Source organism: Anopheles maculipalpis, chromosome 3RL, assembly GCF_943734695.1.
Source record: "Anopheles maculipalpis chromosome 3RL, idAnoMacuDA_375_x, whole genome shotgun sequence".
Lineage (NCBI taxonomy): Eukaryota > Metazoa > Arthropoda > Insecta > Diptera > Culicidae > Anopheles > Anopheles maculipalpis.
The window spans coordinates 19,775,166-19,802,127 of record NC_064872.1 but is presented as its reverse complement, the minus strand read 5'-3'; the positions used below and the strand labels follow the sequence as shown (position 1 = coordinate 19,802,127).

Sequence of the window (26,962 nt, the reverse complement as noted above, 5' to 3'; positions counted from 1 at the left end):
CCGAGTGTATAAAGAAAACTGTGATCTTCACTTTTCCGAGAGGAAGCCAGCAAGAGGGAAGGAAAATGGGAACTTAAAAAGGGTTCATCAGAGATCAATCTTGCCCCCTGAATATGCTGTCTGGGTCGGTTGGTTGGTCCGGTCCGGTTGTGTTTATGTTATCGTTGTAAATTATTTTCTCTACAAACCACTCTCCCGCGGTCTGTGTTTGCCTGCCCCACGTATCTTAGGTCTTGTTCCTGTTCCCTCTAGACGGGTTAAAGAGAAAGAAAATATGCAGTTCGTATTTTTAGAAAAGAACATTAGAGAGATACCTTCTTTTTCCATTTCTCTCTTCAGTGTTACCAAACACTTGTGGTCATCGGTGGCACGCGCGCGTGCACGTTTCCGCAATCCGTCCCATGTGTGTGGGGCAGAAGTGTTGATACATTTTCCTTGTCCATTTTTCACTCGAAATCATAAAGCGCAGGATGGGATATGAGTGCAATATTGTTGCCACGGTTTTTTTTTTTTTTTTTACTTTGCAGATGTCAGTATGCAGCTGTTTGGTCTGCAACTGATGGATACGTTCGGAAACGATCGTGTTCCCCTTTAACGTTTGCATTCGTATAGATACAACCTCGAGTTGAAATATATTTCAACGCAGAAAAGAAAACTTATATTTATTGCAACAATATGACCCCAAGTAGAGAGGAGCTTGGTTGGGTATTGATGTATTCCTATCCGTCTTCGCCGATGGTACGTTGTGTGTGGCACGTGGTAGATTTTTCCCTTCCAGTTTCCTTCCTGGGCTTCTCCTGTCGCTATGTTTTGACTAATATCTTACCACCATTGAAGCGAGTGGCAGAGAGAACAGGGTATTGAGTTCAAAAATAATCTTGTAATAATGCATCTGTTCGAGAGAGATTACTTAACTCTTCCGTCATTACATTGATTCCTATATCAGAATATCAGATAAAGAGAGCCTTCTAGGAGTCTTATTAAACTTAAAGAATTTTAATATAAAATTCAACTCCTTATAAAGGTTCCCATGCAATAATCACATTTCGAAAAGCCATCTCTTCAAACTATTTGTTTACTTCATTCTTAATCTTAAACTTGAAACCGTGAGCCACAGCACAGATGGCAGGAGGTTCTCTGGACAACGTCAAGATATTGAAGACTTCAGTTAAAAGTGTTTCTACCACTTTCACTTTTCAAACGATCGACACCACAAGACGCTAGCAGATCGGTCTATTTCGAACTCTCCGTCTATCGGCGATCGCGGGGTTTCAAGTGTAGAATGTTTTCCAATTGTACGCATTTCCCCCTATCATCTATGTCCAAGTTTTCGTGCCTCTTCGATGTTTGTTTCTCCTTTTCCATTTCTCTTCAGTCTTCCAGAACAGAGTAAATGGAAAAACAAGAGTTGGTTTGACACGATCGAAGTACTTGAGCCTTCAGACAGCGTCGGTTATTGTTACACAACAACCGCAATACGATGATCATGTTGCAATTGGTTAAGAGAGTGAAAATCCCTAACGAGAAAGTTGGGGGGAAAAAGCTGCGAAGGGACCACCCAGAAGACTTTGTAACGCTTGTGATGAATAATGTTCTAACTTCCTCATCCATTTATTTTAAACTTTATGTTGAAGAATTAAGTTTGGATGAAATTAGACAAAAACTTTAAAACATATCACTGATCACGACACATGTTAGTTGTCATGTGTGATGTGGAAATTGGAACACAAACTAAATCCCCATTCCAATGTCAAGAACTTGTCCGCTACCCACACAAACACATTAGAGCACGCGAGCCTCGTCTCCTCCATTCAATCATCGATGTGTGCTTCCTGTTTTTTTTTTCTATCTCTCTAGTTCCAATGCGGCGATTAGAGTTTTTGTGGTCATATATCACCCTCCAGAATGTGGAATAGAAATTAATAGTGCGCGCGGCATGCTCCATGTGCCGCGCTTGGGCGCTGTGAGAACGCGCTGCTACTGCTCCATTTAATTGTTTGAGCCCCGCTGGCAAAAGGGTGATTGACATGCGGTTGAACACAGACATGCAGAATCGAGATCACGATATTGTGGTTTATATGATATATCCATTGTGTGAGCACCCTCTAAAAACATGTAGTTCACGGTCATGGACTTTTGATTCTCCCCAACAAAACGTATTAGAATGAAGGATGAAGAGTTATTTAAAATGGCACAAAGGCTTGTCAACTTATAAAGGCTTATTCTGACGTTTTATTAATCGTTCAATTAATTGCTTATGTTAAAAGAGAATATAATGATCAAATTTTGCATACTTTGAGGCTGCAAAATTGATATGGGATCACTTTTTAAGGTCAGTCTTGCTACTCAAATGAGGATTACCCAGCTAGCCTGACATTTTATTTTAATCTGGGACCTGGGAAATCCCAGAAGCATCACCCAGGGTGGACTGAATCTGAGGATGCCAAGTAATCGATATCTGCCAATCATTGATTTTGACTTGGAAAAATTACACAGAATTTTTAAAGGTCATTTATCAGCCTTACAATATAGGGCTTTTAGGCTCCTAGGCGTAGGGTTCTATTGTATAACAAGTCCTACAAAATCAATCTTATTTAGATTTCAAATCCCTTGATTCTTCTTCTTTTCTGTTCCGCAAACAAATTGAAACACACTGTGCCTTCACAAGGATTCACAGTACCGTGAAATAAAGTATCAAAGAGATCCTCCCAAAAAGACGTGTGCAACAGGATAAGGGAGCCTCAAACACACTTTCCCACTCAAAACAGATGGCATATCATCAGTCACAGCACGGAACAATCTTAACCTTTATAATCCCCTAATCCTTTTTCACTTGTTGTGTGTTAGTGTTTGTGACCTTCATTGCCCTGATATGTCCTCAATGTACGTGTGGAATGTTATCGATTTTTAACGCCGACCGACCGGCTTGCATTTTTTATGGAGCTAGCTCACATAACGAAAATGGTGTGCCGGGGTGATAGAGCTCCAGAGACCGAAAAAGTGAAAGATAAATTCTATTACTCTCGCAATTAGATCGTTCGTTTCGATACGGTTAAGATCATTTTAAATGGCACCTTCAGACAGTGTTGGCGCAATTGCAAAAATAAGACCGGAGAAAGCCATCCTTTTTATGAGATAGCAAATGGACGATTTAAATCAGAGTGTTCATCTGTATCCTCGGATCTTCTGATACACATAGCTCAGAGTTCAGTGATTTTTGGTTGAACAGTTTCCTTTCATAATGTTGCACGAAATTATTTCTTTCAAGGCGCCAGAAACACGCACCGTACAGTGTTTGGCGCCGTTGATAAACAATTTATTATTATGTTGCTGATGACGCTGATGGAAGATATTGTAACTTTCATAGGATCATCATCATTTTTTCTTTGAGTTTAATTTGTGCGCCACATTCGCGTACGCGCCCAATGATTAATGATCCGTGCAGTGTGTGACTGGTCGCAGCGTTCCGCTTCTAACGAGAGCAAAAAGAGTTTTATTAAGTTTCGGTTTTTTATTAACAGAAAATGTTTAATTGAAAAAGATTCCATGTTTCACATCCTCCTACGGTGATAATTACTGTCATTGTTGTATGATATTTTCGTGAAGTTTATGAGAACTCTTGTAGAACTTCTTGTGAGTGCGGAAGAATGTGAATTCAAATTAAGGGTACTGGCGAAATATGATTAATTAAGTCATGTTAGTGGCTTGAGGCTCAAACACACACAAGGAGATTATTAAAAATGACAAATGATTTAACTTTGACGGTCTTTCAATCAGTCTTTTTGTCGACAGCATTATAACTCTGACTCTAGCCATTCAATGTAGGAAAACTAGCATGAAAAACTTAGGTTATTTACGTTCAAAAGATAAGTTTTAATAGTTTGATCCATAGAGCTAAAAACTATATCTATAGATCGAACCCACCGTGCATCCTTTTGCTCCAGATATTAGATCCGTAATTCAGAACTTCTAAAACTTCAGATCAACTGCTCACTTCTTGCGATAGAATTGTTTGTCGCAAGACTACTTGGTGCTTCTTTATTTCTCAACCCCATTTGTAGATTGGTTCCAGCTTCTATATTTTGACCCACACGGAATTAGAGCATAGAAGCTGCAACGATAGTAATGATACACCCAACATCACCATCAACATGATGCAGTTCATCACCCCCTGTTTCGCATGGTCATTTATCTAGTTGCGCTCTTCGAAACGAGAATGCAACATGTGTGACTGTCATTATCGATCTTAAATGATATTAATTTTATGGCATAATCTCTTCGCGCGCCTTCAGAGCATGGGGCATTTGCTATGGGCACGCCGCTTTGATGTGTGAAAACGGAGCGAGGGATTCATCACATTAAACCGATTGAAACAACCAGTCTATCTGTGTTGGGTGGCTTAAAATGACTGTTTTAATGGCACCGTCCGATGGTGCATCTGTTATACATTATCGACTTTCGTGGTCCTCTGCGTTGCGCTTGACACTGTCTAACCCTCGTTTTCTTATTTCTTTTTAGGCTTCAAAACGACAGTCTGCAGAGATACCGAACATGAAGGCTAGCAAGCATCCGACCACCTACGGGTCGGATGCAAGGACACTCTTCCTCTGTCTATTGCTCATCCAAACCCTGCTGTCCGTCCGGGGTCAGCAACAGTCTCAGCCACAAACGAACGATGTAAATCGTTACAGCCCATCAACGGATCCCTTCGGTCGGCAGCAGTACAATCCACAGTATCCGAACAGTCAGTATGATCCGAACTCACGCAACAATCTCGGGCAAACACCTTCACCAACTTCCGGCACCAATTATCAGCGCGATTACTACGGCAACAACGTAAACAATCAAGACTCGAACAGTATCGATGGTAATCGGTTTGGGCAGGATAATCGGAATGTGGTCTTCCAAGCAACGACACCACGTGATTACTTTAACCGGCCAACGTCACCTTCGTCTCGTACCAACTTTAATCGGAATCCGTTCTCGAATGATTATGCAGCCGGCAACTCCTTCTCGCAGGGTATCACGTACTTCATCGTTGCGTCTAAAATGGTACGACCCGGACAAGTGTACCGGGTGGCAGTATCGGTGCTAGAATCACACCATCCACTAACCGTCCGCACCAGTATCTCGCGTGATGGAGTTGAGCTGAGCAGTGAGACGAAACCGATTACGGTGGGCGTGCCGGAGTCGATGCTGATGCGTGTCCCACCGACGAGCGTGGTCGGTGAGTACAAGCTTCGGGTGGAAGGTTCGTACGATAAGAACTTCGGTGGGTACGTGTTTACGAACGAGACGAAACTCATCTTCTCCCAGCGTTCGATGACGATCTTCGTGCAGACGGACAAACCGGTGTACATGCAGGGTGAAACGGTACGCTTCCGTGCGATCCCGATCACAACCGAGCTGAAGGGTTTCGATCAAGAGATGAACGTGTACATGCTTGATCCGGCGGGTCATATTATGCGCCGCTGGTTGTCACGCCAATCGAACCAGGGTTCGGTAAGCTTGCAGTACCAGCTGTCCGATCAGCCCGTGTTCGGTGAGTGGAAGATTCGTATCGAAGCGCAGGGACAGATCGAGCAGGCCCGGTTCAACGTGGAGGAGTACTATCAGACACGGTTCGAGGTGAACGTCACGATGCCGGCCTTCTTCTTCAACACGGATCGCTACATTCACGGACGCATCATGGCGAACTTTACGAACGGCACACCGGTGAAGGGTAATCTGACGCTAAAGGCAACGATCCGTCCGATCGGATTCTTTAACCCGGAAGCAATCAATCAGATGAACCGGGTGGGAAATTTGGGACGTCTAACCAACACCAACCAAAACGTACCGTACTATCTGCAAAAAACGAATCCGGAACTACTGTACAACAACCCGCAGAACAGCTTTACGAGCCAGATTGGACGCGATCAGAATGTCGGTTATGATGGTGTGGGACAGAACTATGATGGTCGGTACTCCTCCTCGTCCAACAACTTCCAGGACTCGTACGTAATCGAGCGCCATCTTAACTTTGACGAGGAGTGGCCTTTCTGGATCAAGAAACCGGTTGAAACTGATGCACAGTGGGACTCGTGGTCAAACACGTACCGGGAAAGTTTGCCATTTTTGCGATTCTTCAACGGCACGTACAATTTCCGTTTTCCGATGAGTGAGCTAGCACAGCTGGTACCGAATCTGTCCGGTATGGAGATCCTGTTTACGGCGCGGGTAGGAGAGCGATACTACAACGAGATCGTGGAGGGTTACTCACTGACGCGCGTTTACAATTCGTCCATCCGTATCGCTTTCCTGGGAGATTCGCCACAGGTGAGTAATCAAATGCCTTTCGGGACATTATTTTAAGACTTTCGCGATTGGGACTTTGGGAAGTATTATTGATGTGTCCTTTAGCGTTGTTGCTTATGCCTCGCTATTGCGAACGACGACGACGAACGAATGATCTTATTCGATAGCTATCCGGACCACTCCCCTTAACTATCTAATTACTGCAACTAGACTTTCAGACTAAAGACCTTCTGACTTTAATTTAGACGAAAAAAAAGTAATACCTAATTCTATCTCTCTTGTAGGTCTTTAAACCTTCGATGCCCTTCACCGTGTACCTGATCGCCGAGTACCACGATGGATCACCACTCCCACTAGACGAGTTTAACGCTGGCCGCATGGAAGTGTCCGGTACGATCGATAGTCGTGCATCCGGTGGTCGCAACACGTTCGACACTCGCGTCCTCCATATGTCTCAAACGCCAGGCGTTTGGGAACTGAAACTAGACATCCGTCACGATCTGAACCTCGAGAACACGAAGCAAACGAACGAATTCCTAAATGAAATTCAATCCATGCGCCTAACGGCTAACTACATCGATCCATTTGGTGAGCGAGCATCCACCGAACTGCTACTGTTAGCTCACTACTCACCCAACAATCACAACATTAAAGTGCACACGAGCACAACGGATGCGAAGGTGGGCGAGTACATAACGCTGCACGTGCAAAGCAACTTCTACATCAAGGACTTTGACTATCTGGTCATGTCGAAGGGTATCATCTTGGTCACTGGACATGAGAACATGAAAGGCGGCATAAAGACGATGGCGATTACGCTAAGTGCCGAGATGGCACCGGCAGCAACTATCGTGGTGTGGCATATAGGGCGGTACGGAAAGTTGCTGACGGATAGTCTTACCTTCCCGGTGAATGGCATTTCGAGGAACAATTTTACCGTGTTCATTAACAACCGTAAGGCACGTACCGGGGAGAAGGTGGAGGTAGCTATTTACGGTGAGCCCGGATCGTACGTGGGACTGTCCGCGATTGACAATGCGTTCTACACGATGCAGGCCGGCAATGAGCTAACGTATGCGAACGTAATTACGAAGATGCTGTCGTTTGACGAGCACACGAATGGTACGTTCAAGAAGACGTGGATGTCGCACGATGGTGATCCAGATGAGCTGGTGTACTATCCTGCCTCGACGTTCGGTATCGATGCGAACAGGACGTTTGATTATGCCGGTTTGGTTGTGTTTACGGACGGTGTGATACCGATGCGACCGTCGGTCTGTGATCAGTCACTTAACTATAGCGAGTGCTTGAATGGGCGCTGTTACCGTACGGATAAGCGATGCGATGGGTATATGGATTGTGAGGATGGTACGGATGAGGCTGGATGTAGTATGCGTAACGAAACGCTTCTGGCAGAGTTCCGGAAGTTCCGATTCAATCGTATCCTGCGTCACTATCAGAATGTATGGATGTGGAAGGATGTGAACATTGGACCGCATGGGCGATATATCTTCAACCTGGATGTACCGCAGGTACCTGCACTGTGGACCGTTTCGGCATTCGGTATTAGTGGGGTCCGAGGATACGGAATGTTGCGCAAACCGATCGAATACGTTGGCATCCAGCCGTTCTTTATAAATGTGGAAATGCCTACGGCATGTCATCAGGGCGAACAAGTAGGAATTCGTGTGGCGGTTTTTAACTACCAAACGGTGGATATCGAAGCAACGGTCGTTCTGCACAGCTCACCCGATTATCAGTTTGTGCACGTAGAAGAGGACGGTATCGTACGATCGTACAACCCGAGGACCTCGTTCGGTGAGCATCAGTTCTACATCTACCTAAACGCTCAGGACTCAACCAACGTCTATCTACCGATTGTCCCGACACGTCTCGGAGAAATTGAGGTAACCATTCACGCCTCGACGCTTCTCGGTGCACATCAGATCAGTCGCAAGATTATGGTGGAAGCGGACGGATTGCCCCAGTATCGCCATCATTCTATTCTGTTGGATCTTCGCAACCGCCCGTATCTGGTACAGTTCATGCACGTGAACGTTACCGAAACGCCCATCATCCCGTACGAAATCGATCGGTACTATGTATTCGGATCGAACCGTGCCCGGATCTCTGTGGTCGGTGATGTAGTCGGTGCCATCTTCCCAACGATGCCTATCAACACTACTTCCCTGCTGGAGCTTCCGATGGATGCTGCCGAACAGAATATGTTCAGCTTTGCGGCTAACTTCTACACCATCAAGTACATGCGCGCTAGTACGTTGCGTGACAAAAAGACTGAAAAGCAAGCGTTCCGCTTCATGAACATCCTTTACCAACGGCAGCTAAGCTATCTGATGGAGGACGGTGGTTTTTCGCTGTTCCGTGCCGATTGGAACCAGTCCGCACCGTCTGTTTGGTTGACGGCGTACTGTGCGCAGGTGTTTGGTGAGATGGCCGGTCTGTACGAGTACGAAAACTTCATCTTCATCGATCCGTACATGATACAGAAGAATATGCACTGGTTGTTGCGCCACCAGAAGGAGGATGGTTCGTTCTGGGAGGAAACGTGGCTGCCCGATCGGAAGGCGAACCATTCGGGCTTTTTCTCGCGGAATGATATTGTGCGGGAAAAGAACATTACGCTAACGGCTCACGTGCTCATAACGCTGACTACGGTTAATCTTCCTGCTGGTGTAAGTATCCCAAGAGATGCGAGAGAATGTCATGAGAAATTATTTTTGAGCTTTTTTTTTCTTGACAGAGACTTGCGGCACGGGTAGCTTTATCACAGCAACGAGCGTTACAATATCTCCAACGAAATTTGGCCACTGTAAAAGATTCCGGATCGACGTACGAGGTAGCTATCGTGGCGTATGCACTTATGATAGCGAAGGCACCGAAAGCGGAGGCAGCTTTCACGATGCTTTCCGCCAAGATGAGATCGATTGGTAAGAATTCGGCCCTCTGGTCCAAGATCTCCCGTACAGTTCTTCGAATGTTATTCGTTTTTTTTTTCTTTTTTTTAGGTGAATTTAATTACTGGGGTAATGAGGAAGTCCCGTTACCACCGACCAAGCTGGAAAATCAACGTTACTTCTCGCTGCCTCGTTTACCGTACAAGTACGACTCGCTCAACATTCAAACGACTGCTTATGCCTTGCTGACGTACGTATCACGCCAGGAGATACATGTCGATCCGATCGTTGCTTGGCTTAATGCCCAACGTCTAACGGACGGTGGTTGGGCATCCAGTCAGGACACAGGGCTCGCGATGAAAGCTCTCACCGAGTACAGTACCCGTAATCGTGTGTCGAATGTAACGCAGCTTGCAATCAAGGTGGAAGCAACGGCCCTGCCCGGTGAAACGAAGCAACTATACATCACGCGCAAGAGTTTGGCCCAGCAGCAGTTTTTGGATGTAAGATGTTTGTTTTATCGGTACCTCTGATGTGTGTGATACTCATCCGATTTCATTTCGTTTCGTTTTTTTTAAGGTACCGAACGCCTGGGGTACAGTGCGTGTAGAAGCTAAAGGTGTTGGTTATGCGATCCTGCAGATGCACGTCCAGTACTCGGTAGATACGTACAAGTTCCAAACACAACCACCCGTCCCGGCATTCGATTTGACCACGCGTACCATTTTCCACGGCAGGAATCAGTCGCACATTAGCTACGTCATTTGTCAACGGTAAGCTCAATCACTAAATCCAATGAGATCAAATCCTAGTAAGCCATTATAGGGTCGGCAGGACCTAGTCATCGCAGGTCATTAAGTCAATAAGAAGAAAAGAAGATCAATAATATATCTGCCAACTACAACCACAGGTGCTAGGAACATGAATATCTAACCGGATCCTGGTAATATTTGGAGGGTATCTGCTCCAAACAGTAGCTTATCCTGTAGTAGTAGCATCCTACTTAATACCGTGATATACTGTCAGCCATCGGGAACATTCGCCTCAATTGTAATTTATAAAATGGTTTATCCCTCTCAACAGATGGACCTACACGGATGAATCGATCCGTTCAGGTATGGCGGTGCTTGATGTGGCCGTCCCCACCGGCTACATGATCCAGCAGCAGAAGCTGGATTCGTACATCCTGAGCCAGCGCGTTCGTAACTTGCAGCGAGCTCGCTTCCAAGAGCGTAAGGTTTTGTTCTACTTTGACTATGTAAGTGTACTGTATTTTCCTTTCCAGAGTTTCAAGGATATTGATCAGAATGTTTCTCACTTTTCCTACAGCTGGACAGCGAGTACGTTTGTGTGAACTTTACACTGGAAAGATGGATGCCGGTAGCGAACATGTCGCGCTACTTACCGATCCGCATTTACGATTACTACGCTCCGGGTATGTACCACGCTATAGCTTCTAGTTTCTTTATGTGGAACCTATTTTTATCTAAATCTGTCTTCCATTATTTCCCCCACATTTCCAGAACGATTTAATGAGACGATCTTTGATTCGCTACAAACCTATCTGCTTAACATCTGCGAGGTGTGTGGTAGCTCACAGTGTCCATACTGTTCGATCTACAATCTTGCCGTTCGCTTCCCGGGTTCGATCATTTTAATGCTGCTGACCAGCATCCTGCTTGTGGCACGCCATTACCGAATAGTGAATCCAAATGGGTGGGTTTTCTTGAACGATTAAAAGAATATGATCCGCCCCTTTTTGTTTTCGCTTTTTACCATCGTCGTCTATGGATAACTACGACATTCGAAAAAGGCAATATAATTTGTAAGAGTACGAGCGCGCCATCGAACCGCGAATTGTGTAAATATACAACAACAAATATCTCCTTGAGCCCGTGCATATAGAAGATTCCATCAAAAAAGCAGAAAACGATTCACCAACCAATTTAAGTGAACTAGCGAAAGAGAACGATAAAAGGATTGAATTTTTCCTTTTTCTTGTATCCTTATATCAACATTGTTGCGTCCGTTTTGTTTTTAGTTTTAGTTTTAGTAATCTTTTCTAAGCTTATATTAAGGATAAAGAAATCCATCACACTGTGTGCGACGCGCCATCCTACGATGTGATGAGACACTCTCGAGTGAGAAGATAGAAAAGCAAAAAAAGAAGGGAAAATTTATAGGAAAATCAGAAAAAATCGAACCAACAAAACCCAAACATCAGTATAAAAGTGTAGAATGCCTTTTTGTTTATTTTAGCTTTGTTCACTTTGCACAGGAATTCAAACAAAAAATAAGCAATTTACAAAGACTAGCACATAAGAACTCTTATAAGCGAAGAAGGAAAGAGGAGTGAAACAAATGAAACAGGAGCTAAAAGAACAAGAAAGCTTCTTATATATTGTCCTCCTTATTTTATGAAAAAAAAAAAAACTCCCATATTCTTCCTTGTCTCGAATCTCGATTTAAGTAAGTAGTAAACCACACACACAACTTAAGGAAAAGCAAGGCCGTCCATTTTAAATCTGGTCAATTTTTTATCATTTCGTGTTCGTTTTTTTTACAACTTATTTTTAGATATTTTGCCTCTTTTTATACCTTTTTTACATATTACAGACTACATATATAACTATGCTATTTTTGGTAGTGTGAAAGAATCTCGAGGAAAAGCAATTCGGGTGTAGTGTTTTGTTCTAGCAAAAAATAAAAAAAAAATATTATAAAAGTGAAAGAAAAAGGAAGAATTTATGTTTTTAATGAAATGTGCTAGAAACAGAGAAAAAATCGGTAGAACGTAATATAAAACCGGTGCAAAACTTTTTTGAAATATCATTTTGGCATAAGAGGAAAGCAAAAAATAGGATAACAATGGGAGGAACAAATGATACAAATTGTTAAGGTGCCTTAGCGTCGTCGTATTTACACAGAATCACACCAACTACGGACCTCTCTTCAAATCTAAGCAACCATAGAAACCACGCCACGATCCGTGTCCTGTCAGTCAGTATCCAATGTTCGATGGACAGTTTTAATCGAGCAATAGTAGAATGCGTGAGCCATTTTCTTACCAGGGTTTTTGACCGCAGGGGTAGGATAATTTTGGGAAACTTTTGTCCAGCTCCTAGCCCTAACGGAAATGTGTAGTAGTGTGAATTACGGCCGAACTAAGCTATAGGGAGAGAACGATGGAAATCGAGGAGAAAAGAAGCTAGAAACGAGATGAATCTGCCATCGAAGGCAAACACGTTGAGAATGAATCCGATAATAAACAAAAAGCAATGATAACAACACACGATGATCACATGAAGAGTGTTTTGGGGTCAAAAGTTTCGAGTGACTGGTATGTATAAAGGTTGCTATAAGTGATGGGCTCCTATTGACAAAATCGATCTAAATCCGCCAGTTGCTCATATCACTAGTTACTATGTCCTCATGGAGCAATCCTCGGAGTCGTGTAGAGAAAGAAAATGAACCACTTGCTGAGTTGTTTGGCGGAGCAGATATCCTGTTTATGGTCGAATACTTCCTCATTCAATTCAAGTCAAGCTGTATCGAGACTGTCGGGGATTGGATGCAACCTTAGACAGATGTCCTTCTTCATGCCCAAGGTCTATTCCCAGGAATAATGTCATCCGTTAATTATGATCCAGCAAGATTAATTTTTTTAGGGATTGAATCTTCGAATCTTCCGTACCTTGCATCTCTAGCGATCTTCCAAGGTACTTAAATTCACGTTCAACAGTAACCGGTCCAAATTTTGACCGACTTTTGGGTGTCTCATAATTTTACATATCAGTTCGTCATTCTTCAAGGCTGTTCCTTTGCTATTGTTTTATATAACTCCTATTTGTAATTTTTCCCGTCAATTACGGGTTCACCTAAGCCGATACAAACTCCAGTCGTGTCATCATTCGTTAGCTCCAACGCTTTCCGATATCAACAACTATTTAGGGTCGCCTAGGAATAATAAGGATATCCTCGGGATTGGCCTTCACTTCAAGATAATCCGGCAACCGGCACTGCAACTTTGTCCCCACTTCTCTAAAACGGCAAGCTCGCCTACAGGTTATGATCGACTATCCGTAATCCAGTTGACGCAGACGTAGTCAATCCAGTTGAGTCAAGATGAAGGTTCTAGATGTCATGAGCCCAAGAATCCTTATTCATTTTTCAAAGACATAGTTTTTAAAAGCTGCTTTAGGTCCATAGGATCGCAGTCAGTTCTTGACTCACTCGTTAACTTCTCCTTTTATTCTTCCAGGGATACTTAAATATTGGACAATATGCGAAGTCATATACCTGTCTGAAAATAACGTCTTAACATTATCAACCCAAAACCCTACAGTTGTGGTCAATGTAGTATTTTTTCTCTACTTACAAACCCTGTCTTGATTAGTTATGTAAGGACCTACATCATCCTTCATTCACCACAAATCAAGGAAAACGCCGTTCGCGGTTTCTAGTATAATTACAGGAAAATTTCAAAAACTGCTGCGAATAAAACTATAAACATAAGCACACCCTAGATCTTCCTAAACTCTAGTGAACTGCAATGACTAGTCTGGATGTGAGTCAGGTACACCTCAAACGCGATCATGGTTTGAGTCATTCATCTACAGCAGAGCTCTAATTACAGTCCATTCTTGATCTTGAGCATTTATTACATGACGTTTACGTTTATGAGTCTGCGAGTGCATACGTGACCCATAAACGTACCAGAAGATATAATTCCACCTGTTCACCGTATGCAAAGCGAATGCTTATCTATGTCATATAATAGAAGCCACTGTTAGGAAGGAGAAGGGTCATATACACTCTACAAATGGTGACAGAAACTCAACCCTTCAAACAATGGCAAAACGGTAGGGCAATTTCACGTCAATGCCAAACAGAACTTACGTGAGCTTCGGATTGTTTACTTAAGCAGCGGAATGACAACATAATGTTTTTTTAATGGTTTTTGTTTTTCGTCGCTAAAATATTTTGCTTTATTTGCCCACCAGCTGCGTTCCTACTAATTACAACAGTTTTCTCTTAAAGCACTACCCATGTTTTATTCGATACACCTCTTCCTCTGCTACTGCTCTTTTCGAATGTGGTCGGACATTCGGACGAAGATTTTAACTTAGTTTTTGTGCTGTTTGTTTCCCTCTTTTGCTTTCCCTTTTACTACTATCTACATATGAGCCAGAACTGAATAAAATTCCCCCTTTTTTACACCATAAAATTGAGGCAGCTAGCCTGTGGATGCGTAAGGATTTGTGTGTTGCCTTGGGCAGATAACAAATAGTGCACGATAACAAAGCGATTATCTAGTTTCCGCTACTAGACAGTGATGAACGTAGAGTTGTTAGTAACTTAAAATGGGACAGCTTAAAAGTAATTCTGGTTATTGGTGGAGTACTAATCGCTGTACAATAGTGTGAAGCCATTGTACAGTTCTTGAAGCTTATCCAATGCTCATTGCTCTTCCATTGTCCTTTCACACATCCGTGGCTGAGATCTGAATCTGTATCTCCAGAATCCATGTCTTCAAAGCTTAAGTCTGCAGAATCCTCATCTTCAGAGTCCAAGTCTCAAAAGAGATACATTTAGAGATAGATTTTTCCAGAATCCATGTTCTCCAGAGTTCCTCAGAGTGAGTAGGGGTAGGACTAAAAATGATCTACAAAGTCTCAGATTCGTCCGCCGCGAAAGGTGTTTGGAGTGGATAAGTTTCTACAGAAAACAATGGAAATTATGCCCATTATAAGCAGTTTTTGTTGTTATCTTTCTTTTCATGGAAGCAACTGTACATGTAAATCTCCCAATGCCTAGTTTAATTTCAGGAATGGACAATCTGAAGAATTAAAAATCGCCTATTTTGCAAGAAAAGCATTGGCACTTGGCGATTTTTAAACAAAGTGGTTCTTAAGATTTCAAGGTGACTGGAATTGCAAAATGGCCAGCCGTATTACTACATTTGGACCACTTTTGCCATAGAATCTTGCAATTTCCGAATAAATTACCGATGAAGGGGACTTTTTTTATTATAAAGGAATAAAATTGTTCCGACTGTCTCCTTCTTTTGCACGCTAGCAGCAACCATTTTGATTTTACTACAAGCAATAGCCCATTTTTAATTAAAAAATAAATATTTTGCTCTCCCTTTTTCTAAAAAAAATGCATCTAAAAATAAACAATCCGTACGCACATGTGTGTATGTGTGTGTGCTGTGCGCTGGGTATGAATGTTCCCCGGGGGGTTACCTCTCTTACCGTCACCCTCTACTCTATGTGTACCGTTACCTCACCATTCCCGGACGCTAGCCCCTCCTCCAGCAGATTCCAATCACGCTGCAGGCCCTGCAACCGTCGGTAGGCACGCATCGATATGTTTAAGCTTGGCATCACTTCTTGCAGACCCGGCTCGTTCAAAAAGCTAAGCCCGCACAGCCCAAAGTACGAATGGAACGGATCGGTGTACGCTTGGGGCCACTTGGAAAAGCCACCCACCGTGGCATCCTGCGTCGACAGCACATAGTCACGATTGTCCTTGAAGCTGGTCAGCTCGAACGCGTTCAGTATCTTGAGTGTGGCTGCGATCCAGAACGAGTAGCACGTATCGACCGGTTTGTTCGGACGTCCCTGGAACCCATCCTGCTGGCGAAAAACGAGCCACCGGACAATCTTTTCCCGCACGACCGGTGTGAGTAGATGCAGCTGCCCGCTAAGCTCCAGGGCGGCAATCGCACAAAACGTGGTGCCACCGTGCGATTCCATCTCGTAATGTTGGCTGATACCGTAATCGTACCGCTGAGCAAGGGAAGTGATAGTGGAAAACTGTTAAATTCCTCCGACACTCGGACAGAATAAAACGAAACTTACGATACTCTTGAGGATATAGTCGGCCATTTTTTTACGATCCACTCGGCCCCAATCGTTCAGCATGGCGCAAATGGCCGCCGCACAGTACACGAACCGCATATCGTGTTCGCTTCCCTCGATCGTGGCACTGAAGCTACCGTCATCGCGCTGTACAGCGGCCACACCATCAATGATTGCTTTCCGGTTCAAACGGGACAGATCGTCGCCGAGTGCTACCAGCACAGCAATTCCCGTGTACGTGATCGCTAGATGGCCCCATCGGTAAAGCTGCAGGCCACAGTTTTCCGGCGTATCGAGGACATCGAATGTGCTGGAACCCTGGATGCCACCGTACCCACGCTCTCCCGGCTTCGGTACAACCTGCAGCTTGTAGATCCAGTTGATAATGTCCTGCTGGAAGGTGTCGGTTAGCATATCGAGCGAGTTTAGCACATCCAGTCCACTGACAGCGAAGAAGGCTATGGTAACTCTGTAACACCGAGAGAGGGAGGGAGTGAGATTTATAAACAGTAATCCTTCCAGATGTGATCACCGCTACGTACCTGGTAGAATCGTGCGATGCTAACCGACCGGGCAGTGTGTGCAGAAAGCGTGTAAAATACTTGGCATGTTTACGAAACTCCACTTCATCACCTTCAAGGTTGCTGTCCATACCGGCGCTAAGATATGCACCCAGCTTCACGCTGTGCTGGCCTTCTAGTTGGAGCTGGAGGTAACGGTGAGGTTCTTACGGTGCAGCGAGAAGGGCAGGATGTGTGTGTGTGTTTCGATTAGAAGGAGATTTCTTACTGCCCGAGGAATGAAAACAATAGAACCACTGTCTAGCTCTCTTGATGGATCAGCACACACCCGTTGCTGGCATCGTGTCGTAAGAGGCCACTGTGGTGCAAGGTGTTCAAGTGAAACGTCCGCACGCTGATACGGATTAAATAAAAATAACAAAAGTATTGCTAGCCGCCCCGCTGAAGAATCATTTCACTTTGCGTGTATGTTTTGTTTTTTCTTTTTTGTTATCTATTTTTTTGTGCAAATTCTGACAGCTACTGTCAGCACCCCCTTTGGGAACGGATCTTTTCCAACCCAGTGAACAAATTTCGATTTTCTATCGTTTAATCGTTTCTAGTTCTAGTTCTCATCTAGTTGGCGATTATCATTCGATTCAAATTTGACGTGATTTGGATAACTTTGTAATCACTTTTCGGGAATCCGCAGGTGTCAAGCAACTCGAAACTGTAGATGGAAAACCAGTGAATCTTCAACGCCCAGAGGCTCGGCTCCTAACTCGCCTTAGACTGGACTGTTCGGTTGTACGGTTTTTTAGCATACAATCTTGTATGTGATTTGACAGATTTTGGTCGTGCGACTAAACTGCCGTTTTATTATCTTTCCCGACTGAAAATTTTATAGTTGAGACGGATTTGGTTCTAAAATTTTCATCATTTTATTATTTATTTTTTATAATATGATATGATATTTAATAATATGTTTTTGGCTCACCGTTTTGCTATATCATGCCGGCCATCCAAAGGCTTACTAGACTTGCTGATACCACGTAATCGAATAACCAATTCTCTCTACGTTCGTCGTATGCGTCGAAGTTAATATTTTTTTAAATATATTTTTCGAATACAATCGGAAGTTACAATTGAAACGTCACTCTATTATTTTTGTTGACTGGGCCATCTTTAACGTCAAGATCTACCCGTCAATCTGTCACAACAATGCACGGTGCGCCTGCTATCGAACCGATTTCATAACAATATTTTTCCGGTGTAAAAAGCTAATTTATCGTAAACCAAAATAAACCACACAGTTAAGTTTTGAAAATGCGTTTAACAATGCTGCTCCAGAAAGTCGGCGATGTGTCGAACAAGTTTTCCAACTTTCCCGACTCGTACGTGAAGCGTGCGATGGAACAGGTAAGTCCAGGCCGGCACTCCTTCGGTAATACGAAGCAAAGTAAACACGTTCTTCGTTTGTTTTGTTGAAAGGTATATTGGAAAACACCGCGCGGCAAACCACAGTATCTGCCACGCACCGTCGAACGGCGAAAGTTCCGCTTCACCACAAACCGCCCATGGACGGGCCAGTTCCGGCAGCAAAACATGCCCGGTACGATACGCAAGAAGGTGTTCCTGGAACCGGTCGCAAACTGGAGCTTTTTCCGGGGCGATCGTGTCGAGGTGCTGGTCGGGAAGGATAAGGGCAAACAGGGCATCGTCAGTCAGGTGATACAAGAACGCAACTGGGTGATTGTGAGCGGACTGAACTGCCATTTGCGGAAGGTGGCGGACGAGAAGGAGTATCCGGGAATAATGATCAAGTCGGAAAGTCCGCTGCTCGTCACGAACCAGGTGCAGCTGGTTGATCCGTCCGATCTGCAGGCGACCGGTATCGAGTGGCGCTACACGGAGGACGGTGAGAAGGTGCGTGTGTCGACGCGTACCGGCCGTATCATACCGATTCCGAAAACGAACGAGGAAACAAACGATTACAAAACAAAGGGCACGTACATCGAGCGGGAAAAGGACACGCCGGCGGACGTGGTGAAGGAAATCTCGTTCCAGCCCGCCCTGTGCACGTTTGAGATGGACATTATGCAGCAGCAGGGCATCGAGGAGGACCGGGTACCACACAAAACGTACTGGTACTAGGGATCGAGTGCACGCACACATACACACCCTTATATGTATAAATTTATTGGTAGAAATAATTAACATACAGTACTAAAAATGAGAAAACAGCAGTCTTTTTAATGATTTGAATGAAAAAAGAAGAGTCGGTAAAGAAATTTAAATCATGCACTCATACTACAACAGCGTCGGTTTATACTCACCCACTCTCTGTGCTGATAAAAGACTCACTCACTCTATGTGTTAAGTAATACCATGACGTGAATAACTCTCCTTGGACGCTATACACCCTCCCAAGGTATCTTGGTATTTCGCACACAAAGTCAGTATAAAGTGAAAAGGGTGAGTCTTTAGTCGGCACAGAGGATAACTGAATTAGTGAGTGAGTGTTACAGTCCTACTCAGTATCTTAATGCAGTACGAGAAATTCCTGTAAGGGCACATCTATTTTGTTTACCTTTTGGTTCAATTCAATACTAACAAGATTCAAATAATTAATTCAGCATTCAGATTTGTTGATATAGGAATCTTCCGGAGATTATTCCAACTTCAGAATCTTCGCTGCTAGGCAAGCAGCGAGATGTCGCGGTATTTTGTTGATTACTCGAGGATCAATCGGCAGCTCTGTTTCGTCTTAGAATATTTCTTTCGGCTGCTAAGCTCACACTAAGTAATATAGATTGAATTTAATTTATTTTCCTTCAAAATATCTAGGAAAATGTTTGTGTGTGTGTGCGCTTATAGAAAGTTCTCGTGCTGTACAATAAAACCAAGCGGAGCGATTGATAGTAAAAAAAATGCGCCTTTTTTGTGTTGTCTATCGTCTTCTGCGGTTGTTGAATGATCTGTTGCGATTTCCATATTTTTTGTTGTTGGGCCCAAACCACCTCCAGATTAGCCATAAAACTATCGGATACACTATCAAATCGAACGAATTGTACACGAGCCAATTCAAGTGGATCGATTTGGATTTCAAATGTGGCGCACCTTTATGGCGCGCCGTATACTCAATCCAAAAAATGGCTTCATCCATCGGTTTCACGAGCCGATCGGTAAACAGTTTCGATATTTCCTTCGCCCTCGCATAGTACCCACTATCGTCCACCAGGTGACGCACCTTTGCACCGAAGCTTTCCTCGGTAAGGGCTTCGAAACTCATCTTCTGTGCGAATCCTTGCCTTATCGCACGGTCCGCATTGCGATGCTGATCACCAAAGAACGGTATGAACAGCACCGGCACACCATGATGCATCGCTTCGAACGTACCGAACTGGCCACCGTGCGATATGAACAGGACCGTGTTCGGGTGGGCCAGTATATCGTTCTGCGGTGCCCACTTGCTGATCATCACATTGGGCGGAATGTCCTTGTTGGGTAGCCGATCGTCCTCAAACTTCCACACGACACGCTGCGGTAGCGTCCCGAACACGCGCAGTATGGCGGTACGCTTTTCCACCGGCATGACCGCACTCTGCATGTACGCACCGAGCGAGAAGTAGATTACACCGTGCCGTGCTTCGTCCATAAACCGACGCATCTCATCCGGCAGCGGTTTCGGATCCCGGATGTGTGCCCCACCAATGTCTACCAGGCCACGAATCGTTGGACGCGCTATGCTCAGCACCGGATGGCTGTTAACCAAGATAACGGAAATGGATTGTTCCAGATCGGTTACGGATGGTAGGGTGTCCACCGGCATCACCTCACCAAATGCTTCCCGTGCCAGCTGATCCTGCATCGGCAGGTAGAAGTAACTGCGATAAACCAAATCGCACAACGAAATCACATAATTGTACGCTCGCTCGAAGAAGTCCATGTCAGCTTCGTAGGAGAGGATCATGTGCGGCACAAATGACCACGGTGTGCGCAGACCCATAATGCTATCGAAAAAGTCCGAATATCCGTACGTGCTAATGGTGACGATCGGTGCATCGTACTTGTGCGCGAACATGAGCCAACTTTCCTGGAAGAACTGTTCCGACACGATCAGATCGAACTCGAGATCGGTACGGCGGATGAACTGGCGCACGTTTTCCGACTCCAAACCATACCGGCTGGTGTTGATGCCCATTTCCCAGTACATGAACAGCTTGTCGAAGTCGAACGTTTGGCTCGAGGCAAACAATCCCTCCACCGGAACTGCGGGGTGGGAGGAGAAAGAGAGAGAGAGAGAAAAAAACGCGAAATCCGGATAAGCTCACTGGCGGCACGGAAGACTCGGATCGGAACTTACACGTTTCCCGTATGGGGTACGGTGGAGCAATCAGGATTTCATCGTAGTTTTCCAGCGGCTCACCAAACGGGAAGCTTGTGATGCACGTTACCTGATGTTGCCGGCCAGTAAGCTCGCGTATAAAGTGTTTCAACATCAACCAATGGCTCGGTCCAGGAAAGGGAACGAGAAACAGTATCCTGTATCCAGCATCCGCGCTCGGCAGTGACCCAACGGTTAGTAGAAGTGTTAGTAGCAAACAACCGGTAGCACAAGTGTTTCGTACCCACATTTTGGAGAGCGATGAACGATGAAAGGTGCTACCGGAATGAGATTACCCGTGGGACTAGTCAATCAACCAAGTTTCGGGATGGTAAACTCGGTCGGTTCCTATCTTATCGCTAAAATTGAACTCACGCTGTGAGAGTCAACATTCAAATGACTTTGACTGTACACATATGAGCGTAAGCCCGGTTCGTTTACGTACGGCCACAAAGATCGCGATGAAGAAGACAAACTACCGGACTCGCCTGTCCAGATAGGGAGAGGAGAGCTTGGCTACTGTAGTTATATCACTTCCGTCAACAATATTCGGGGATCGGTAATCGGTATGTGCAAGAATGTCTTGTCCCATTACGTTCCAGAGAAGATACTTAGAAGCTTGTCGAAGAGAATTGGAAAAGTGGCAAGCTATCACGGGTAAGCTTTAATTTGACGCTCCTGGAAAGAGCAAAGCTCCTGGAAAGAGGTAACGATGCCGAAGAGAATTGGAAAGATGACAGGTAATCAGGTGGATCCTTCGATACAGTAAATTCTTTAACGGAGCCTCTTCAAATTGTAAAATCGGCTATCGGTTCCCTTGAAAGCTTGAGACGTCAAGGATCTTCTTAGTTTGCTTATGGCCTCGAGAATGTGGTGTCAAAGAAAAATTACAAGAACTTCATCAACATCCTGATTGACACGCTGAGACTGTTGAAATATACGGTAGATTTTCAGTACTTTTTTCGTTTGATTTTTTTAAATTCCTTTTCAGTTTTCGCGACAACATGGTTGAAATAGATCGGACGCTTCAAGTTTCCAGAGAAATTGTCGATAGTACTCAGCTGGGGGACATATCTTTTCAAAGTCTTCGCCCTTATGGGGCTTTCTTTGTGAACGACGAAAACTCTGACAGGTATTTCGTACTAAAATTTTCTCCGTTTAAGGGCTATGACATCCTCTTCTCGCTGATTGTGTGTGAAATGAACTTCATTTAGAAGTTCACTGTCTTCGTGGGGGAAGTAAAATACGAAGTGCCCTCAAAATCATAACCAGCCAGGGTGAGATAGGTCTCGCCGTTCATCGCCAACGTCTCATGCCGTTTTGACAAAAAAATCGGGTTCATCATCTTAACCATTCACAGTGGGCGCGACATCCGCTTCTTAGCATGTATCCTCTTCATCTTGCTTTAGAGCTTCTTATCGCTCATGGTAGTTGGCCGCCTGGAACCGGGCATTCTTTCGATGGGCTGATTGTTGTCCAATATTGTCAAGATATTGTAGATGTTGTGCCGCACGGTGTTCGTTTTTGATGCTGCGGGGTGTTTTTCTTTGATCGCGCATACTTCTAAACGGAGATTCTTCAATATTTTTGCCATCACGGTTAGAGTTCCACTGATAGAGCTGTAAAATTTACTCTACTGACTCATGGGTTACTATGGATCATGCCGCATAGATTGCTTCGTCGGTGCGGCTGAAGGTGAACCCGTAAAAATTTGGCAATGCAAATATCAATTGGAGGAGAACCTGAGACATCAATGACATCAACTTAAGGCCCCGGCAACGCTAAATTCACCACTGATAAAGAAAACAAAAGTGTAAATATTGATACTAGGCGTGAGAGCATCTCATCGAGATTTTTTACTTTGCCAACGTTACCAGAACAACTCAGATAAGAGATACAGATAAGAGTGATGTGAACATTTGCTTGCTCATTACGTCCATTTTATTATTATTGTAACGAGTCCTAGGGTCAACTAGGCAACACTTTTAATCCATCCTACATACGAGGATATGCGTGTGTGCACGTGCAACTGATCCTGCGTGCGACCGTAGCTTATGAGACCGACCAGATACTGCGTCGAGGAGTTATCGGCCGTATTACGTTTGTACCAGATAAGCGGATCTCCGCTTAGCGAGCGTGGATCGTTCGAGTCGACGTCCGTGCACAGCTCGGTCGAGCGTAATTTGCGACTTCCTGGTACACCTAGATACTCCTGACAATCGCGGTTGTACTTCGGATAGTTCTCGACAAACTTCAATACACCTTTGTCTGCAAGCGAATGCAATTGGGAGATGGTGGGTTAGTTAGTAGCAATGCCACAAACCAATGTCATTCTAATGTTCGACATATGCTTACCTATAATAGTGCTGTAGAGAAGGAACGGTGTATGGGTTTCATTTTGCCACAAGCAGATCGGATACTTGCGTGCCGTCGGAACAACATCCCGATCCAATCGTAACAGTCCAACATCGTGCAGTAGAGTGGTAGAATCGTAGTTTGGATGGACAATTACTTCTCGTACACGGACTATCTTCGGATTGGTCCAGGTTTCGTTAACATTTCCCTGTCCAATATTGACTAACGTTGGTAGTGTGCCCGAACCCGTCAGACAGTAGGCAGACGCAATCACCAAACTGCGGGAAATTAATGTACCGTAACATTCCCACTGCGTTTGTCCATTTTTTTCCCATCCGAGGAAAACCTGCAACAAAGAAGAAGTTGCATGTAGAAGTTGTTAGATTGATAATATTCTGCTAATTACCGTATGATAGTAATGTTCGATTCTATCCATTTGCCAATATTCGTATTTTTCGTGGAACATCCGATAACGGTTCTCGCAATCGTCCAGCTCGCTTGCGATGGCACTAGCACGCGTTACATTTCTAACATACTCATACGGACAACACACCAGTGAGCCAGCTTTACAAATTCGTACATTCCTATTTGTCTGGGCATCGTACGCAACCTTCGGACATCGTTGAACATTCGTGCACAGTCCCTCGCTTCCATCGGGTGCCGTACATCGATCGTACTCATGTAAGTCTGTGTTTATAAAGTATACCGCATCGTCTGACGCTTTGTAGTTGGGCAGCAGCACTGACTTTATCCATTCGAGATGTGGTCCCAACCGGGTCCCAACAGCTGACCGACCAAAACCACAATCTTTGCCGAACTGGTTCAGCGCGTAGATGTGCTCAAAGTGACGCCCCATACGCCAAATGTTGCGCCTCAGAGGTGCTCCAATTAACATTTGACAAGACTCCGGCACTAGGAATGGTTTATTACCGAAGCATAGATGTTCCCGTGCGAGCCCGTTCGTTAGACCGGAAAGATATTCTTCCGGGACGCTACAGTTAGTCTGCAGATGAATGTCGGCTCTCGGCGATAGCTGCACAATCTGTGGCTCTGTGGGTAAGAGGTATTATTAGAAAAACTGTGCTGCCAAGTGAGACTGATGTATAGTAGTGCTCACTGTATTCCGTTATCGAACTAGATCCGTAGTTAAACTGGTTTAAATCTAACCGACCCTGTCCGGTGACGTAGAATCGGGGATCAGGAAGATTGAATGCGCTCCAGATGCATGCAGGAACAAAGTTTGATGAAAACTTGAATCTATCCTGTACTTTTAGAATGGCCAAATTGTTGTAGAAGGAGTTTGGCCTATACTGGGGATGGCGGTGTGCTTTAACTACATTGTTTCGTGTATTATTTTCATAAATGATATGTGACGCTGGCATTCTGTGAATGTAAAAATCATTAAACAATGTAACGCAATGGTAAAAATGCCCACAAACCTTTGGAAAATAGCACATTGAGCAAGCGTTACAACGGTATCTTCATCGATGACTACGCCGTAACAGTCGACTGGACCCTTCGTACCCGTTGGCCAGTGTATTTTAACGGTTTGCTTTGATGAGATGATGTTCATGTGAGCCTTACTGGAATCTAGCGTCTCGAAACTTTCCGATTTGCCCAACACTACATCGTCCTCGTACTCTCTCAGGTATACGTACCGTAAGGCGCACGCGTAAGGTTTAAAGCTCCATTCTAGAATTGTTCCCAGCCAAACATAACTTTAATCTAAATTCATGCCAGGCCATGCCATATAGCTCATACCCTCTATCTTCTCTCCACGTTTTGCCAGTTCCGAACTTATCCAGGGTATGTAGGGAGACACCTTCATGTACACTCCCGGTATGGATTGTCCACAAATGCCACCAAAAGAGGTAACGGCTATTATGAACGGTGTCATCTGTGCGTTGGAAAGCAGCTTCATCTGTAGTGGTCCACCGGAATCTCCCTGTAAAATTGGAATTGGAAGGGTCTGTCTTTCCCGATCCTAAACTGACCATATTCTACGTACCGGACAGGTGTCCATTTTTACATCCCCAGCGCACAGATGATAGTCTTGCAAACCCTGCTTTAACCCGCGATCACCTTTCCGATAATGTTGATCACAAACCGTCTTCTGTACAACGCTCAGCGATACCTTCAGCAATATGGGAGTGTTCGCTTGACCTGTAGGGGTTATTACAGTACGTGATAGCTATTTTTAGCCACACAACCGGTGATACGGCCAATGAGATCGCGTGCACATACCGAACCCAGTAGAACCCCAACCGGTAGCTTCCATCGATGGGAAGGGAATCTCCTCATCGTTCCACAGACATCCGGGAGCCACTGTGTCGTGCAGTCTAGAAAATTAATCACCGAAAACATTCACCAGTGGGTCAAATTGATAAATTATCTGTTGGCTCTTCTGATTGACACTATCATGCTAATACTTACTGTACGTTCTTCTCCAGGCGAAGCAGCGCCAAATCATGGTACCGCGAGCTAAACCGATGCTCCGGATGACGTATAATTTCGACAATCTTAAGCTGCTGCGCGTACTGGTTGTCCGAGTCGTCGTACAAATTAATATCACCAAGGCGAACCACATCGGGTTCGACAGTACTAAAACGAAAACGGTTAAAGGTCAACCCGCCGTTTACGACGACGCGGACGTGGTTCTTCCCCGAAACAACTTACTTATCGTCCGCTGCGCAATGGGCCGCCGTTAGAACATAATTCTCCCAAATCAGTGATCCACCACAGCTCCACTCTATTTTGCCACCTTCTCTTGTCCATCCTACGGCGGCCATATGAGCGAATTCGCGCAAATATGCTGGCCTTCCGAAGGCGGGCAACGGTTCTGGTCCATGTCCGAATTTGTAGTAACGCAGATGACAATCTTCAAATAGATTCAGATTAAAACATTAGAACATCACACATTGTCCAGGTGAAACCCTTAGCTCACCGTCAACAGATTCACGTTCGTTTGGCAGGAACGTTGAGGCGATGTCTTCATCTAACTTGGAAGGAGTTGCCAGCAGGGATCCATACGCTTGATGTTAAGAGAGTTGTATTACAAAGCCTGGAATTTGATTCGAATCTACATGTTACTTACCACTGCCAACAATCTGAGCCAACAGTATTATCTTCCAAAGCAGCGCACCCGACGACTGCGCCATTATTGCTGCAACCATCCTCGACCGATGTCGGAAGCAAATTGAAACCCGCAATCAGCCACAGTAGCCATTTGAACAAGTAGGCCGAAACCGGTTTAATTTACTTCTAGCAGCCACCCCAGGGCCCGGTAGAGGACGCTCAACTTCTTTGGGAAATACACACACACACACAAACCCGATCATGATCATGATGGGGGATGAATCACGCTTGAGGGGGTTAATTTTTAAGCTGTTCTGAGCGGCATATAACACGGTGGCCGGACACGTTTTGATGACAGGGGCGTGAGTGCTTTAAACTCTGCGCAAAAAAGGAGAGGGAATTATTTACGACGTTCTGATTAGCATACGAGATAATCAATACGGAACGGTCTTCAGCAATACTGCAAACTGCTACCGAATTTACGAAGAGCTAATTTGGTATTAAAATGTTTTGCTGTTTTATCTGCCATTTTATCCGCCATTGTAACTGTCATCTGCCACTTTTGTT

General features: G+C 44.6%; 5 protein-coding genes across 5 annotated transcripts in view; 2 read left to right on the top strand and 3 right to left on the bottom strand.

Annotated features, from left to right (window-relative positions):
• Positions 1-16,759, bottom strand: part of LOC126564886 (geranylgeranyl transferase type-1 subunit beta) — a 322,137-nt gene extending 305,378 nt beyond the window's left edge. The window contains exons 1-3 of the mRNA XM_050222009.1: positions 16,621-16,759; positions 16,079-16,547; positions 15,476-16,006 (exon numbers count right to left, since the gene is read on the bottom strand). Of these exons, the coding sequence (XP_050077966.1) occupies positions 15,479-16,006; positions 16,079-16,547; positions 16,621-16,730 (1,107 nt within the window). The 5' untranslated portion in view covers positions 16,731-16,759 and the 3' untranslated portion in view covers positions 15,476-15,478. The remainder of the gene's footprint in view (positions 1-15,475; positions 16,007-16,078; positions 16,548-16,620) is intronic.
• On the top strand, positions 4,547-10,950 carry LOC126563772 (CD109 antigen). The gene is made up of 8 exons (XM_050220499.1): positions 4,547-6,318; positions 6,582-8,990; positions 9,059-9,245; positions 9,324-9,715; positions 9,792-9,985; positions 10,296-10,470; positions 10,542-10,647; positions 10,736-10,950. Exons 1-8 carry the CDS (start codon positions 4,552-4,554, stop codon positions 10,948-10,950), a joined length of 5,445 nt encoding a protein of 1,814 aa, XP_050076456.1. The 5' UTR covers positions 4,547-4,551.
• A 1,143-nt stretch (positions 16,760-17,902) lies between the features above and the next one.
• LOC126565274 (probable 39S ribosomal protein L24, mitochondrial) lies at positions 17,903-18,733 on the top strand. Its single transcript, XM_050222438.1, has 2 exons — positions 17,903-17,997; positions 18,070-18,733. The coding sequence occupies exons 1-2, from the start codon at positions 17,905-17,907 to the stop codon at positions 18,730-18,732; spliced, it is 756 nt and encodes a 251-aa protein (XP_050078395.1). The 5' UTR covers positions 17,903-17,904; the 3' UTR covers position 18,733.
• A 795-nt stretch (positions 18,734-19,528) lies between these two features.
• Positions 19,529-21,215, bottom strand: LOC126560462 (UDP-glycosyltransferase UGT5-like). Its single transcript, XM_050216420.1, has 2 exons — positions 20,945-21,215; positions 19,529-20,850 (listed from the first exon to the last, which is right to left on the bottom strand). Exons 1-2 carry the CDS (start codon positions 21,213-21,215, stop codon positions 19,529-19,531), a joined length of 1,593 nt encoding a protein of 530 aa, XP_050072377.1.
• A 1,722-nt stretch (positions 21,216-22,937) lies between these two features.
• LOC126560461 (uncharacterized) lies at positions 22,938-26,493 on the bottom strand. The gene is made up of 12 exons (XM_050216419.1): positions 26,415-26,493; positions 26,265-26,351; positions 25,997-26,198; positions 25,754-25,921; positions 25,565-25,659; positions 25,329-25,483; positions 25,082-25,265; positions 24,760-25,012; positions 24,438-24,703; positions 23,727-24,370; positions 23,321-23,666; positions 22,938-23,233 (listed from the first exon to the last, which is right to left on the bottom strand). The coding sequence occupies exons 1-12, from the start codon at positions 26,491-26,493 to the stop codon at positions 22,938-22,940; spliced, it is 2,775 nt and encodes a 924-aa protein (XP_050072376.1).
• Positions 26,494-26,962: the final 469 nt, after the last annotated feature.